Below are 17,046 nucleotides of genomic sequence, written 5' to 3'. Positions count from 1 at the left end.
CAGATTTGATCCAGTGCCATGAAACCTTTCTGCGTCCTTTGCTGTGGAACATAATTGCTAACTCCTTAATTTACGCCTTCTGGTCTTCTGTCTCCAGCGCTGCCTGTCCACAGTTAAGTAGGCAGAAGCAGACGCCCTTCTCCCTGCCCATGCCACCCCGATGCTCCGTGACTGCTTTGTGCCGTGTTTCGCTATGGCTCCAGGCAAAACTGAACATAGCGTGATTCACATCAGTCTCCTGTTGTTCTCCCTCTCTTGTTCCGTTTCTCTCTGGACTTTTTCACACTCCTGCGCTATATAGTAGTCCTTCAGCCAGAATTATTTTATCCCATTTCTTAGATAAAAGGCTTGGAGGCCAGAAATGTATTATTTCTGTGTTAACTGGAAGGGCTCTTTGGGCTGAGAGAGGGAACTTCTCTTGGAGGGGTGCCAGAAATAGCGTGTCTGCCCCTTCCCTTGACTAAATGACCTTCAGATTTAATATTGATGTGTAGCTTTATCCTTGCTCTATTTTAGACTGAAGAGGTGATCTTGGTCTGCTGGGGGACCGTGCTAGGGCATGCCTGTGTAGGTACGTGTGTTACTGCAACTCCCCTGCGCAGTGAGCTGTGGAGGAGCAGAGCACCGCAGCTGCAGACAGAATATCTGCAGCTTTATTGGGTGGGTGTTCGCTTTTCCTAAAAGGATAGAAGCACCAGGCTTTGAGCATTACTTTGAGCAGGGATATGACCTCCCTCTGCTTCAAACCAGAAAAAAAAAAATGTTTTCATTTTCCCTACAACTCTGAAGCAACTCAGATTGAAGGCTTGGAAATCAGGGCAAGCCCATGAGTGAGTGGGCATGAGATGCGATTGCACACATCGGATTGCCTCCTGCAGCACAGCGCTCCCAGCTAGGGCTGGGAAGCAGATTGCTTCTGGCTTCCCCCTGGAAGGCGGCAGGGAGCTTGGGGAGCCTTGGGACTGCACCTGATGGGTGAATTCATACCACTCAGGCTGTTATGCATCGATGCTGCTTCTGTCTGCTGTTCCAGAGTTCCCTAAAATCCATTAGTTCGCCCTTACTCCCTGCCCACCCCAGCCCTTTTTGGCATTGGTGACGACAACTGCTTCAACTGGAAATCCTTCGTGGCTTCTACTTACATGGTCCTAATGTCACTACATGGTCCAAACAAATGAGTTTTTTCTGGACTTCTGTGTCTGTGAGAGCTTAAAAACCTGTTTGCTCTAATGAGCAGTGATAAAGACTGGAACAAAACTTTAAGAAGAAGCTTTTGTGGAAAGAGTTTAGGGCTTTTGTGCTGCAGGTACAGAGCAAAGCTTAATTTTGTGGTGCTCAGAGCTGTATTTATGAACAGAAACTTCACACTGGCATTCTGCGTTTTGAGACGTGTGTTTGCAAAGCACTCTCCTTGTCCTCCAGGACATTACAGAGCAGATAAGGAGGATTCGAGGTCACCTTAGTAGTGCAGAAGTTTCCCAGGCCTAGAGAAGAAGCCTGGTTCAGTGTAATCGCTTATCCTGAAGTTTCATTTTGATCTTGGGCTGCAAAACCTGTAGAGTTAAACAAAACCACCCCCCTCCTATGATCCATGACAACATACCCTTTGACCGACCTTAGGTCTTAACGGCTGCACAATAAAAAGTGAAGAGACTGAAGCTGCATTTTCATTCCTGGAAAGACGGGAATATCAGGCGCTACTCACTCCTGTCTGTGGGTACTTACTAGGTGCAGTGGATGGGGGAGAAAAGGAGGACTTTTGTCTCCTGCAAGCTGAACCAGGAGGAAAATGAAAGCAGGTTTTATTTGTTGGGCTGCTCGCTTCAGTCCTGCTTGGACTGCTGGGGATCAGAAGTTGCTTAGTTGAAAGTAGTTTGGTAGATGTTTGCATCTCATGTTAGTCTATAGTGAGTCCTTTGGTAAATACTGAAGGAGTCATCATCTCCTCTTGCAAGGAGAGCTGGAGCATGGGGATCCAAGGAGTTCTCCACTTCAAATTAACTAGTTCTTCTTGGATATCTCATTGTGAGATTGGTTTTCTGCCTGAGTGGAAGGCTTTGCAACACTGAGATGACTAGCTGCACTTGTTTAGACCAAGTTGAGGGCAGCATGATCATGCCTTTGCTGGTGCTGTTCTCTTTGTGGTGTGTGCTGGAAGGTTTAAATGTCCTGGAGAATAATTCCATAAATTTTGCCTTTGGTAAACTCTTCTGAACAATGAAAAGCATGTCCCAAATAAGTCCTGTTCCAACATGGTGTTGTATTGATGCTGTTCACCAATGGGAGCTCTGAGCTGCTGTCCTCACACTGGCAATAATTTAACATAGTTTCTGTATTATGGAATATTGATTTACTGTGGAGCATAAAAATGTGCAGTACTCAGCAGAAGGGCCTCACCAATTGTTATGCTCCAGGAACACTGCTGCTCAGGAATGTGAAATAAATTTTCCCTTTTAACAATAGATCCTGATTTGCATAGTCTCTATTCTTGTTTCCCCAGGGATTGTGCCACTAATGGTCTACCGTGAGCGCTACACCACTTTGACACCAAACTACTCTATTTGCACACATACAAAGGGCTTTGCTGTTGAACAAGTGTAATAAATTTTTCAAATGGTTTACTTTGTGCTGTAATTGTCTCCTCTCCGTTGAACACTTAGTTTTGTTTGAAGAATTTAAGACACCGAACACCCCCTTTCTTCTCTTCTTTGATGTTTTAACTGCATTACTTTCAGGGAAGCTTGGTTTACAGCCATCCAAAAAGTCAAATCGTCCTGTGCTGCCCAGCGTGAGGTAGTATCTTGTCGCTGGTTGAAGGAGACCAGGAGCTGTGAATTGCCTTGTTTGCTCAAGCGTACCTTCTTGGGAAGTGTCGATGGCTGCTGCAAGCCCTGGTTGTCCCAGCAAAAGTTGCTCTTTGACAGAGCGTGTCCCAGCAGTTTTTATTTATTTTATAGTGTTTCCTAGAGAGGATGCCGGTTTTCTACAGGGATGTGTTGGGGGAAGCTTGGCTTGTGGTCTTTGCCAGTATATCCGCCTGTACATGCTTCTCTGGTGCTTTGGCAGCAGGCAGAGTTTTAGGATGGAGTTGCAATGTGTGCAATTTTTCAAGTATTTCAAGACCTCTTACTTTAAAGAAATCAAAGAAAATGGCTTGTAGTTGTTGCTGGTTGCGCTCATGGTGTGTTAGTGAAGATGGTGATAACAGCCTCTGTTACCATGTACCGTATCCTCTTAGTGAACAGGAGTCACTGGTCCCTAGCTACCGAGTTTGCCAAAGGGAGGTTGTAAATCTCTTGATGAAATCCCACCTTTAATGTGAAGAGGAGGGGGGGAAAAAAAAGGGCAAAATTTCCATTGGCTTAGTGCTTCTGCCACTTTCTGCTTTCTAACGGAAGAAGTATAACCTCTAATGAAAAATACAGGCCTAAAAAAGGTAATGACTGTGCTGTCCTGTGCCACCCAGACCTGTTAGGAAGCTGTCGTAAGTAAAATTGTAATATTGATAAAGGGCCTTACTGGCCAAAAAGGAGGCTATGATCCTGGAAGAAGCTGGTTGTGAGCTTGAACAATCCTATTTTAGGCATTCTGGGGGGAAAGGTGGGCATCTTGGTACTTTGTGTTGTTGAGAATGGCATGTTAATCAGAGAGTTAGGGAAAAAATTGCCGATGAACTGAAAGGGCATTGCAGCTGGAGCAAACTTCCGTTGTTCTGTTATGAACACCTTTCATGCATGGTATAGTCTTTACCTCCTTGCTCCTGGATTTAGCTGCAGGGGGTAACAAACTGCCTTGCATTTTCTGGTACGATGATGATCAGGCAAATTCTGCGCATTGGCAGTGTTAGCTATTCTGCTGGCTGCTGTGCCTGCATAGTTGCTTATGAGCATGTGGAGAGCTATGCTGGAAAAGTGGTCCAATAAATTGTCTTACAAACATGGTATTTTTCAGCTGGCTGCTCTGCTGTGCATCTGGAGTGTCAGTTTTGCCGGCGTAACAGCCAGCTCTTCACGTCCACACTCTTCTGATTCCCACCTCCTCTCCCCACCTCACTCCCCTACCTTTCCCTTTGCTCCCCACACCTTGCTCTCTAGTTTGTGGGTGCCAAAACAGGATTCAGACATGGCCCAAAATACTTGCATTGGCATAGCTGGAAGAATAAACTCAGAATTTTAGGCTATTGTCACAGAACAATTGTTGCTGCTAAGGGCTGAAGAGCAGCTAAAGCTTGGAATGGCTGTTTTTCAGTCAGCTGAATAAATGCTTGGGGCATTGCATAAATGTCATAGCATAAAGATCTGGAGCACTTAAAATTGAAATATCGCAAAAGTTCAAACCTAGCCCTGGCAACCAGCATGAAGAATTTCAGTAAAGATCTTAAAAGAATTCAGAAAACTAAGAAAGAGGAAAAAAACCCCAAACAAATCTAAACTCCAGTTCTGAGTCTGAGCAGAGCCTTCTGCTGGGCCGTGTGATTTTGCTTCTGGCTGATTGACGTGCTGCCAAATATATGTCTTGGTCATGAACTCAACAGAAAGTGAAATCATAAGGGTATGGTGGTCATTTTGTTGAACTCTCTCTGTCGTGAATGGGTGCACCACATCACAGAGCCGTGTTATGATTAGGGGGGCTTTGTGGGCTTAATGGAAAATTAGGGCGCTTTTTTTTTTTTTAACAGATGACACCTTGAGATAGCTGAAGAAGATAAGCAAGCCTGGGGGGTGGCACTATGGCAGCGGAGGAGAGCAGTGAGCTTTTTAGGAGCAGAGGCTGGAGCTGCATCTGTGTGTGCTGGTTGGCTTGGGGAGTTGAGCGCTTTGGAGGACCCTCTCCGCAGCAGTCTTTGGGAAGGAGTGAGATGGAGGCGCTAAGGGGAACGTTAGCGAGGCGGCACAATGTTTTGCCTAAAGCTTATCAGTAATGAGAGAAAAAACCCAAACCCAGAAGAGCTTGGAGTGCTCTCCGGTGCTGAGGTGGGTCTGTGCCCTCACACTACCATATCCCCAACGAGTCACCCGCTAGGGGAAGGAAGCCGGGTGGAGGTTGGTGAGGTGGAGCGCACGTTTTTCACCTACGGCTGCTTACGGGAGCCTCCTGCTGAAGGTCAGCACTGAGCCTTTGGTGGCCTCTGCCTTGACTTCCTTGCCTGGTAGCAGCGAGAAGCGACTGCGGCGCTTGCTGCGGGTCAGCTGAGGCAGAGGAAGGCGAGTTCTGAAAAATGGTAGGAAGGTGCCCAAACGCCTGTCCCAGGCAGCTGTGGCACAGTCCAGACCACTGTGGGATCTGCTGGGCAGGGATTTTCCTGCTGGGCAGGACCAAGCGGAGATGGGAAGCGCTGCCAGGAAGGCATCCCTCCTTACCTCTGCCTTCATCTTGGCACCTGGGTCTTGTCCCCCTGTTGGGAAGGTGTCCTCCTCGTGTCACCCTGTTGGGTTGGCACAGGGAACAGGAGTGTTAAAGATTTCTGTCCCGTGGGACCTGTTCCCACACCTGCGGGCACAGGGTGGAACCCAGCCATGGTTTGGTTCCTGTTGGCTTGGCCGTGGGTGCGATGGGCGCAGCAGCAGGAGCTGCGGTGGAGGTGCTGTTGTGTGGGCAGAGCACACTGACATCTGTGCAGACCCTGCTTGGAGCTGGTGTCTGAAATCCCACAGGTCCTTTTGCTGATGGCCTGAATGAGTATTTTAGGGTCACCGTCCAAACAGATGTTTATTGCAACTTTCCAGCTTGTAAAACCAAAACCGATCAAGGGACCTGCTCTACCTTTGAAATGCCCATTTCCAGGCTTCGGTGAAAGCTGCCGCGTGTTCCTCTTGAGGTTTGTGGGTTTCCATTGGGATTGTGGATGGGACTGAGAAAGGGCCAGCACACACGAGGCGAGTGACTCAGCATCACCGACACATCATGTGTCACGGCTGCTGCGCAGCACGGTGCTGCTGGCGCTCTGCTGCAGGACCCAGACCCGGGGGGTGGTGGGCTCCCAGTGCATCATCAGCACGTGAGCCCATGTGCCTTGTGTTACGCCTGGGGCAGCATGGCGTGTCACTTTCCGGGGTGGTGGTCTTGAGCTGCTCTGATTTCAGATGTTAACTCCATTTCTGCAGCACAGCCAGACCCTGAACGTGGCACACGGCTGTGCGAGAGCCAAACTTAACAGCTGTCTGCAGGTAATGGGGCTGATGTTTCACCAGCCAGCAGTGTTGCCCTGAGCTAAAACCAGGAGGTAAATAAAACTATGATTTTCAGTTTACTGGTGAGAAACAGAGTAGTTTGGTTGCTCCATGTGTCTGTGTGTATGTCTGTAAAATTTGCTGGCCTGTTTCCTGCCTGCTTGCTGGGATTCCTCTTACGTGCCATATATTATTTTTGAAAGTATTACATTTAAGGGAAGAAGGACAGTTTAATAGTGTGGCTTGGTTTTCAGTTCCTTTTCTGATAATGCTTTCTGAGACCGTTTGCACTTCAGAAGTATAAATCTTGCTAAGATAAGCCTGATATGGAGGTATGTAGATGGTGATGACACTCTTCAACAACATAAATAATACCCTGACATTTCATTTCACAGGAAACTTTCTTTCTCAGAGTGCATTCAAGTGTATTTCTGTTACGCAGCTTCTAAAGTAGTTAAAATTGGCCTGAATCAAAGTAAAATCTGTTTGGAGGCAGGAAGGGCTGTGAGGATGGGTTGGTGTAGCTTTGTTTTTTTCTGTGCAATGAGCAGGTTGCTGGGGTGGGTGTCTTCACCACCCCACCCCCCCCCCCCCCTCAGCTTACCTAGGCAGTTATTTCACTTTTTCACTTTGGTATTTTTAATTTCCCTCTTTTGTTTCCCCATCTGTAGGTCAGTGTGAGGATTGAGTTTTGTACCTGTCCAAGGGGTTTTTTGGATCCTTGGCCTGCACTTACCTTCCTCTAGGAAGGGATTTGGGAATACCTGGGGGAAAGAAACTGCCACGAGAGAGTGGCCATGAGAGTATAGCAGCAAGAAGGGAGAATGCAAGACATGAGCTCTGGTTGATGGTCTGGAGCGTCACCTGGGGCTGAGGGGCTGCTGGGACCCACGGCTCAGCACCGATGTTGAGCCATGGGCTGGACACCGTTTCTGCAACTGGTGTATTAGAAATTTGGATTCTGCTGTGTGCAGTTGCCACAGGCTGTGCGGTCTGGTTCTGCGACAATTTCCATGCAGGAGTTCAGGCATCTTTTAATGGCTGGCCTGGGCCATTTTTGTTTCTTTCTCTCCTCCCCCCCCCCCCCCCCCCCCTTCTCCTTTTTTAATAGAAATGAACTAGAGATGCCAAAACAACCCTTTCATATCCTGATCTGGGTGATGGTTGCTCTGTAGACAAAGCATTGCATGCTGTGGCCAGTGGAGTGGTTTGGATGGTTCCTCATCATCAGAAAGGAGGGCAGTTGTGATCTGCTTTATTTGAATGCAAGTTGTGCATGGCCCCTGGGTTGCTGGCAGTCGGCCAGTGCTGCCCTCTCTCTTGGGCAGAAGCCTGGCATCCTTGCTTAGCCCTGCTCAGCAGCAAAATGCCTTAGGATTTGTGCTCACAAATTTCCCCTGAGCAGTGGGGGTTTTTCAGTGAGGAACAGTGGAAATAACTCTTTACTCCCAGCCTCTAGAGGTCTCCGGTTTTTCTGAATACAGGAATGAATGAACCGAGTTGAGGTTTGAACTAGATTTAGATTAGTGCCGAGCACATGCTGTGAATAGAAGAGCCCTTCAGAAGCTGATGTTTCTGTCCACAGGGTGGGGGCGGGTGTTCAGCTGAACAAATTGTTCACTTTGGCTTCTTCGCAGGCAGAAATGTTATGATCAACTAATGAGATTGTTCTTGAGCGCTTGTGGGGTTTTCTCTTCCTCCCTTGGAGTTGTCATGCGTGTGTGTTTGGCAGAGTTTAACTCTTGCTCCACCCATAGATCTGGTTTTGCAAAAAAATAATTATAAAAGCTTGGTGGTCTGAGGAATGAACTTGAAGAATATATGGGGACAGGAGCAAACTGGAAAATAGCAGCTGAACTGGGTGCAGATCTCTTCTTTTTTAGTGAGGCACAATTAAAGATCATGAGAGGAATTGTAAAAGTTGCATTTGTGTGGTGCTTGGGGGATGACACTTAAATTTTTTGCTGTCAGAATTTATATCAGCAGAGCACATGGCTTTTTCACTTGGGCATGTCCTGAATTTCCAGGGTGCCTAAGCACTGGTGAAACTGTCCCTAGCATGGACTCTTAACAGCGAACGTCCCAGTATTTTACTTTATTTGCAGTACTAGCATTTGGGCTCCTGAGAAGATGAGCAGAGAAAAGGGATGGGAAACTCTTTTAAACCTGATTTTAATGCTAATGTTTTTCAGTTTCCAGTAAATCAACAGGAGTTGATGTAACCATAAGATTTCTCTTGGCATCTCATTATTGTTCAGGAGTAGTCATTGCACTAGTGTGGACACGAAGCATTGCATTGCATTTGCACTACTAAACTTTGCCTGGGGCTGCTGCCTTGTGGTAGGTAATGCAATGAAAACATGCAGAATTAATATGGATGATTTGCCCTTTAATAGAGTTGACAGCTGAATGTCATAAACTGTCATACTTGAAACTGCTTTTCTGGTCTGTTGGCAGGTTTTGTCCCTGCTGAAGATCCCAGGTGGAAATGGGAACGTAGCGGTGGCATGCCCCGCTTTTATTTTCTTTGGCTGGCAGCAAGATCTCTCTTCTAGTTAAGAACAGTGGATTGCATCAAGTGCTGGTACTTGGGCAGCTCTCAGGAAGGCACTAAGTGCACCTCTGGGCATTTTGGCAGTGGTGGGATGCATTGAGTACAGAGGTGGGAAGAGGAGGGCAGCTTGTGCAGAGATTTTGGAGCAGAATCAAAATTCGAGATGGGACTGTCGCTTCCTGCAGTGGCAGATTGCCTGGTGCAGTCTGAGATGTGCGTAACTGATGATGAGATCTTGCATGTGTGTTTTTTCTTGGTTCCTTGGGAAGAGGACAAGTATGTAAAGTGGCCATGTGAGGCCAGAATCAGGTGGTTACCAATCCAGAGCCAGCCAGCTGGGATGTTAGGAACAGTTCATGGCAAACCAGTAGCACCCAGCCTGCTTTTTTGACAACTTCTCTGGCAGGTCCGAAGCGTGGTAGACCCGCGAGGGGTGAATGTGGACAGTGGCTCCAGAACAATCCAGGTTTTCATGGTGGGCCATGTCTTTGGTGGGAAAGGCTGTGGTGTGCTGGGGTGGGACTCCAGCACATCAGTGCAAGGGGTGGGAGCGGCCAACCCAAGGGAAGGAGAATTTGGCCATATAGCATAACAGTAGACCAGGCTGGAGACCTCCCTGAAGAACCAGCTCAGTGCAGACAGTCTTGCAGAGGAAGCTCCATGGGATGTTGTTTTACAAACTCCACTCAGTTTTTTCTCCCTCAGATAGTGAAATATTCCCCCAGCTGTCTTGGCTGGGGGGGGTTAGAGCCTAAATCCTTCTCCCCACAGCATGGCACATTCAGGATTGTCAAAGTGGACCTCCAGTTGTGCATCACCTGGCAAGCATCTCCTGATTCCTGGTACTGAAGCCTCATTTGGTGGACAGATACTTAATTGGCTTACTCAGGAAATGTCCTGTACGGTACCTCCTGGGCTCTGTCCCAGTGCCATGGTGAGCCTCCTACGGTAAACCAGTTACCACCTTCCCAGCTTGCATCTGGCAGGTGGGAGAGACTGAGGGTGTGTGTCTTTGAGGAGAAGGTCTCAAAATCTGAGGCTTTGAACCAGACCAGGTGATCTTTGGTGATTCCTTCCATCAAAAGCTGCATAGGACAGGGGCGAGTAAATATAGAGTGGCCTCTGCGTCAGTAGGTGACTGCATTTCAGGGGACAGAAAAGCCCCTGGGTACGTGCCAGAAATGAGTGGAGGAGGGGAGCCACAGAGTCACAGAACGGTTGGCGTTGGAAGGGACCTCAGAGATCATCTAGTATGATCGCATGGGAAGTGCCTGGGAAAAGCTGCAGCTTATTGCCTGGTGTCGCAGCACGTTCGTCTGTGTCTGTGCTGGGAGGGAGAGGCCGGTGGTGTCACAGCCGGGGACTTGAATCCACCGGCTGTGCCGGCTCCCCTGCCCTCCGGTGCCACGGCTTCACCGCGGGCTCGTGCTTCAGCGCCAGAAGCGTTTCTGGCTCACGGTGAGTCTCTCCCATTGCTGTTTCACTGCACAGGCTGCTTGACTGCATAGAAAGTTTATCAGTGTTTCTGTGTGTCACATTTCTCTCTCTGCCTGGCATCGACTCCTTTTTTCTTCCAGCATGACCTGTTATTCCTCGTTTAACGTGATTTGGGTTTGCTGAAGTGCTCTGGGTGGCAGAAACAATCTCACTCCAGACCCTGGCGGCCGCTTCTCATTCATTACTGCTGACTCCTAGAAGTGGTTCTGATATGTGCTTTCCCTTCAGCCTGTAACTTTCCAATCTGAAATCTTTTAACTTCATTTTTCTGTGCTGCTCTGTGCCATTATCAGGGTGGTTTAGCAGCAGCTGGTGGATCTGCTCTGTTTGCTTTGCAGCTGGGCCTTAGTAGGGCAGTCTCCCAGTGAGAAGTAATTCCGCTAATCTCCAGTTCCCTCCGTTTGTTGGTGCCATCTCTGCCCACCCTGTTGGGGTTCAGCTGCACGGACTCAACAGAAGGCAAGATGGACTGATGGCCACCAAGGGCTTCTCACCACCGGTGCCGTGGTGGAGGGGGGCAGCACGGCTCCCCTGGGGTCCAGGAAGAACACAGTGAAGGTGTGCCTGGTAGGACTTGGTGCAAAGCCAGCCGGCAAGGTGGTCCGTGAATCCTTCTGGGGGGAGAAGGGTCTGCCGTTCCTTGGAAGTGGGGATATCCCTGTGCGTCTTCACCCAGGAGTGCTTTGTGGGCAGCTTTGATTTGATTTTTATCTGTAGGCTTGGTTTAAGCACAGCTCGTGGGTGGAGGTTGTCTTAGGGAGGGCTTATCTATGTGGAGCTTGTAAAGCTTTTACAGCACCACGACTGCTGCCATGGCTGGCCTGGGTCGAGCACAGGTCGTACTGATGGAAGTGCATCGACCGAGGTGTTGCTGTGTTCATTGACAGCGCTGTATTTGTACTGCTTATTTAAAAAAAAAAAAAAAATCATACAAGGAGAGCACACCTCCCTCTCTGAACTGGCCGAACCAGGGCACCTTGCTGTCCCCTTGGCTCTTGCGCATCCGAAACGGGGACGCTGCTGCCTGGCAGGAGCACCTGGCTGGTGGGGTTTGCTTTCTGACGTTGACTTTGCCATTTAGGATGACTGATTGTAACCCACAGTTGCCTGTTTTTTACTAAGGAAAGGACTGGAGCCCATTCCAAGCACTCGGGCTGATGTAACATGGGATTTATTCCCTGCCCCCCACTGCCCTCCTGCAGTCATTGTAGAGTAACTCCTGTTTTTTAGGAAGGGGTGTTTACCTGTGAGAATTTGTCATGTTGATAAAGTTTCTTTGCGTGGTTCCCTAAAGGCTGTGGGTTTCTGCTGGGGAGGCGGGTACAGCAGTCTGGGAGCCTGGCACCACAGGGCAGGAGCTGTCGGTGCCTGTTTGAGGCTACAGGCGCAAAGGGCAGGATTTGAGCTCTTCTGCCATGGATGGGGAGAGGGATCCCGTTCTTCCCTCTCCCCCTTCCCGTGGAGCCCTGCAGCCTCCCGTGGCATTTAATAACCCTGCGGGCTGGGCTGGGCTTGGCTTGGCTCAGCTCCCCGCATGTTCTTCGTCCTCAGTCCCAGCCTCCTGGCCCTCTTGGGCACCTTCTGGGCATGTGCGAGTTCCCTCCGCAGGAGGAGACGTAAGGCTGCTAATTCTGCACACATGCACTATTTACAATAAGCACCATCTGCTTAAGTTTGCAGGACGCTGTCCTTGTCGGTCAAGCTGAGTGCCACGCCAGCTGGGTGCACACGGGCGCGGGGTGGCTGCTGGGATGATGCTTCTGCCGCATCATCTGCTGAGGCCACTCTCCTGCACACACCAGTGTCTGCAGGAGGAGAAGGAGTCTGCCTGGGAAATTTATCTTTTTTTAAAGCATCAGGCTCCTAAATAATTAATTTTATGTGCTGTTCCATCGGTTTACCCTCCTGTCCCAGCTGGAGAGGCTGTCCATGCCATTCTCCGTAGCCTATTTTCTTCAAGCAAGTGCTTGCGGTCACACAGAGTGCACCCGTGCAGCAGCATGATGAGTAGTTTCCCTTGGAAGGATGCAGGATTTAACTGCTTTGCTGCTGCTTGCGTTTCTCCCCGTGCCAGCTTTGCCTCTGGAAGCAGAAGACCCCTCTCCAGAGGAGCCATGCAGCCCACTTGCAGCAGCACCGCTCTCGGCAGCCACCTGGCCCTCTCATCAGTCTTCCTGTTCAGCTTAATCTGAAACCCGTTTTGGACAAGTGCAATAAACTCTTTTGTTAATTGTCATGTTAAAAGTCCCAAATGTTTAGAAATGCTTCCCTCCCCCTAGAGCGAGGTGTCTGGTTGAGGTGTTAGGTGACTGCTGGTGGTGACTGCAGTGACTTCAGTTGCTCTATTTTTGCGTGGTTGCTACTTTCTAGCGCTAGTCAAGAAAATAATTGTTCTTGCAAAATACTCGTGCAGAGGTTAAAGCTAAAGAAGCCATATAGCTTGTTATCCAAAAGCTGATCTACATGAGGAAAGCACATGTATGTTGCTGACAGCACATCACAGCAAAGGGTGTAGTTGAACAGGCTCTGAAAAAGGCTTAATTCTAAATATAGAGGACCACACTACGCTCAATACTGTTTTGGAAAGTGTGGCTGAGCCATCATTATGTATCTTCCCCTCCTCCACCTATGCCGCAGGGTGTCGGAGGATGAAGTATACATTACTGTGTTTCGCGTTCTTGGTTTATTTTTGGTTTAAATCCAGTGGGTTTTTCTGGGATAGGACGTGTCCTGATTTTAAGGTGAAGGAGCAGGTCTGCTGCTGCTTACGCTGCTGTGTCGCTTAATGGGTGTGAACTGTTTTTGATACTTAATCTTGATTTCTGTGTAGTCTGAGCAAAAGAATGAGATGTACATAACGGAGCAGGCCAGGATTGTTCCAGCAGGCATAGGTGCTTTGTAACGTTGCTGAGGTGAGCAAGGGAGCGGGCAGCTTGGAGATATTCTCAGCAGCTTTTGCTATTTCTAAAAACAATGCCCAGTGCTACGTGGATCCCCAGAGAGCAAACTGTGAAACCTGCTAAGATCTGGCTTGGAGCCCAAAACTTTCTAGGAGTCCAGGTAGTCTGTTGCGTCCACAGATGCTGAAGATGCTGTAAAAGCAGACACAGCCATTGCAGTTTTTAAGCTATAAAAAAAAAAAAAGATGAGCTCTTCTCTAGCAGAATCGTTCTTAGCTTCTGAAATGAGAACGTGGTAGAATTTCACTGAAACTTGGTTGGCAGAGAAGTAACGTGTTCTGGAAAGTCTTGTGGGGAACTTCGACATGAAAACACCGTCAGTCTTGCAGATGATTGAGTCAGAGCAGCGCTGCTTTTCCAGTGATGCTCAGAGAAGTGTCTCCGCGAGATAAGGGAGATCCGCTTCCCAAACACCGCCTCTGCCCACCGTGCCCTGGAGGGGCTTGCCTGCCCGTTGGGCTCAGCGTGGAGATCCCTGTGCGGAGCTTGCAAGGTGTTACCCTTCTTGGAACAGAGGGAAATGTGACTGGGCCGGAGAGCTGGATTAGAGAGGCGTGATCGTGATCGATCGGGTTATGCTGGGGTGGTGCTGGCAGCTGCTCAGCCCATCGTACACCAGATTAACCCTGTGGTCCCTCGGCCTCGCTCCTGGGGTGTGTCGGACCTTACCCAGCCCCGGCGCTCAGCTGCCTTCATCTGGGGCTCTGCTGACTGTATCCTCGCTGTAAATGGTGGAGGATTAAGATTTGCTGTGGCATCAGTCTACAATAAATACTAAAATTTCCACAAAGCATAAGGTCAGCATTGATCAAAACAGAGCAGACACCTTATACAGGGAAATATTCCAGAGGGAAGGACTTACGCTCCTAAAAGTGCTTTGAAAATGGTCTTGGGGAGGGCTGGGAGGACTGTAGGCAGTGGATACAGTAGCCTGTTTTGGTGGAAATCTGGCCTCATCAGAACTGGCACTGAAGCAATGTCGCCCACGCAGCCGGGAGGTCCAGCAAGAATATGGAGAACGTGTCTTGTTCTAAATTTGTGGGTTTTGCTTGGAGTTTGAAGGAACCAACTCCTTTTCAGGGTATTTCAATTAGTTGGTTTGAAACTTGTAATAACCCTGGTGCTTTTTTTTTTTTTTTTTTGCAAGTGCTTTCAGCACCAGTACGCCTAAATAAGGGCAGATGCATAGGAGGTGTAGATTTTTCTAAGAACTTGATTATTGCTGTTGCTTACCATCTCTGCAGCTGGGGGTGCTTCAGTAGTAAATCTCATTTACCATGTGCTGCTTTTGCTATAATGACTGGTTTCTGCGTCAAAAAGGGTTTATCTCAGCAGAAGACTTCTTGGGTAAATTTTTGGAAGAAAAATCTGGACATGGCTGTGGCTCCCCTGCCCCATGTTCTCACTGGGTTCAAAAATACCAGAGGGAGGGGGAGATGGGCGAAGGGAATAGCTTTAAGATTAATTTTTTTTAATTGTCAAACATCCAGATGTGGCAGAGGCTTTGCACAGTGGCACTGGATTTGTGCACGCACTTTCTGCTGATGCTTTGTTTCTGCACCATATTGTGGTTCTCTTCCTTTCTGGGTAGCCGTAATATTTATGCACCAGAATCAGGATGCTTAGGGTATATTTTCATAATATTACGGCTTTTAACATGGGAGAGTTGGAGCCATGGATTTATATGTACCTTACCATCTTTGTGTTCCTTTCAGCCCTGGAGTGTGACAGCAGAGAGTAAGGATGTTTTTGTAACAGTTGACTGTAAAATGCAGTGGTGTAGTCCATGCACTAGTGAAAGCATATTTATAAACGCTCCCGCAGAGCTGTACTTTTGTGTTCCCAGCAGAGCTAAAGAAGGTAGGAAATCAGTCAAGAGCTGCAGAGCGTGTGTGGGTTCCCCTTGCGCCCACACGCACTTGCCTTCTCTTGCGCCTGTGAGCCCTGGAGATCCGGAGGAGTTGTTCACTTGGCAATTTTCTGCCGTTTCTTGCTGGCTTGTTTGCTCGGTCAAGCCATCAGATGCAGAAGTCAGGTTTGCTGTGCAACACCTCCTTGCAGGGGAGCAGTTTGTGCAAGGCGCTGCTAGCTCTGTCGCTCTGTCTCCAAACAGCGGTTACTCTTAAAACTGAATGATGGTGTGTTGTGAAACTTGCCACCGAGTTTTAATTGTGGCCATGTGGTACACGCTGGTGCTCAGGCGTATTTTGTGACTGATGACAGAGGTCTTGTTTTAAAGAGGTTACGTTAAGGAAGGGAGGGCGGATGAGTTTTGTTTTCTCCAGGACTTGGAAAAGTGGGTCTGGCAGATGTGGCCAGGTAGGACTGGAGCTGCTGGTTCAGCTAAGCATGGAATAAAATCTTAACGCTTGCATAGGCAGGACTTCAATCACTACGTACCAAAAGTTGTTTTAATATTGCTTTGTGGAGGCATGGCTTTTATAGCACGGCAGTAGTTTGGTTGGTAATTATTAGTGGTGGCTAGGTGATATCGGTCACGCCATTCAGTGTCTAGCTTTTGATCTCTCTGTCAGTTCTGCTAGTTGTTTTTTATGGGCTGCGTAATTAAAATCACATTCAAACTAATCCCCCCTTCCCCTCTGTTTTTCCAGGAGGCAAAGGGCAGAGTGGAGATGGGCAGCAGACCGTGCATCCATCGTGAGTCGCTGGAATTGGCTCCAAGCCCACGTCTCAGACCTGGAATACCGAATCCGGCAGCAAACGGACATTTACAAGCAGATTAGAGCCAATAAGGTGAGGACCAGGAGTGCCTTCGGATACGTGTGATTTTGCTTTTTCTCCTAATGGCTCTCTTTTCCGATGCAGTGGAGAGTGTGTGTGCAAAGTCTTGATGCCTTGTTTTCCCCCCTGCCATCTCTCAAAAAGCATATTGCACAGTTGTGACTAATTGTAATGCTACTTGGCGTGGACTGCGTGTCATTCTTTTCCCTGGTTCAGTATGGTGGCATGAAGAGAGCAATACCTTACTTGAAAGTTCATCTGTGGGTACTGAACAAAACTGTTGCTTTTGCATGCGTGTTCCTGATTGTTTGAGCCTATCTCGTTTTTTAGTTGAAAAAAAGTATTTTTAAACCGTCCCATTCCTTCTTTTTGGGAGTAGCTGAAGGTAGGAATAAGGAACAGCTTAACGAGACTTACTGGGAAAGGGAGGAGACTGTGGAGGAAGTTTGCTTCGATGCTGTCACATAGCACAGGCTTAAAATTGAGTCTGTATCGTAAAAAAAAAAAAAAAAAAAAAAGACTGTTTCTGGGTGCTGACCTTTCTCTGTGGAAGGAATTATATTTTTTTTCAGACTTGCTCTCAAATGGCAGGAGAATGAGGGATAGCAGAGAAGGGTTGAGGAAGGAATTGTTATCGAGACATGTTCAGGCATGCACGTTAAATGTCAGGCTTTGGAGGGAGGAATGTCTGGAGTTTGTGGCAAGAAGGCTCATGGTATTGCATCAACTTACAGATCCTCAGGAATTCGGAGTCTGGCAAATGCTTTTCCCAAGATGTGTGGTGCTCTGGGGGTGGCAGGGAGAGAGGCTCCCAGGCGGGTGGAAAGCCCAGGCAGGGGAGGGAGAAGGAGCTTTTATGCAGCTATGTGGAAGAACAGGCTGATGGAGGAGTGAGGGCTATAAATGACTGGGTGGAAGAGCACGGGATCGAGTGGAATACATTACCCAGAGCAGAGCAGAAGCTTCTGGGAAGCGGGCTGTGTGTCACCTTAATGAACCAGTTTCAGAAAGAGTCGTCTTCTTTCTGCCTTGGGAAAGCCAATCGCGCAAGATGGTTTCTAAGTACACAATAGCTAAACATTCATATGCTAAAAGTTAAGTAATGGAAGAAATGAGACAACTC

General features: G+C 48.2%; 1 protein-coding gene across 6 annotated transcripts in view; it reads left to right on the top strand.

Moving 5' to 3' along the window:
- The window catches only part of KANSL1 (KAT8 regulatory NSL complex subunit 1), a 100,867-nt gene that overhangs the window by 54,135 nt on the left and 29,686 nt on the right, over positions 1–17,046 (top strand). For all 6 annotated transcript variants that reach the window (XM_056362698.1, XM_056362697.1, XM_056362695.1 and 3 more), the window contains exon 3: positions 15,794–15,935. In XM_056362698.1, the coding sequence (XP_056218673.1) occupies positions 15,794–15,935 (142 nt within the window). The remainder of the gene's footprint in view (positions 1–15,793; positions 15,936–17,046) is intronic.

This window comes from Falco biarmicus, chromosome 17 (genome assembly GCF_023638135.1).
Source record: "Falco biarmicus isolate bFalBia1 chromosome 17, bFalBia1.pri, whole genome shotgun sequence".
NCBI classification, from domain to species: domain Eukaryota; kingdom Metazoa; phylum Chordata; class Aves; order Falconiformes; family Falconidae; genus Falco; species Falco biarmicus.
This window is presented reverse-complemented; position numbering and strand designations above follow the sequence as displayed.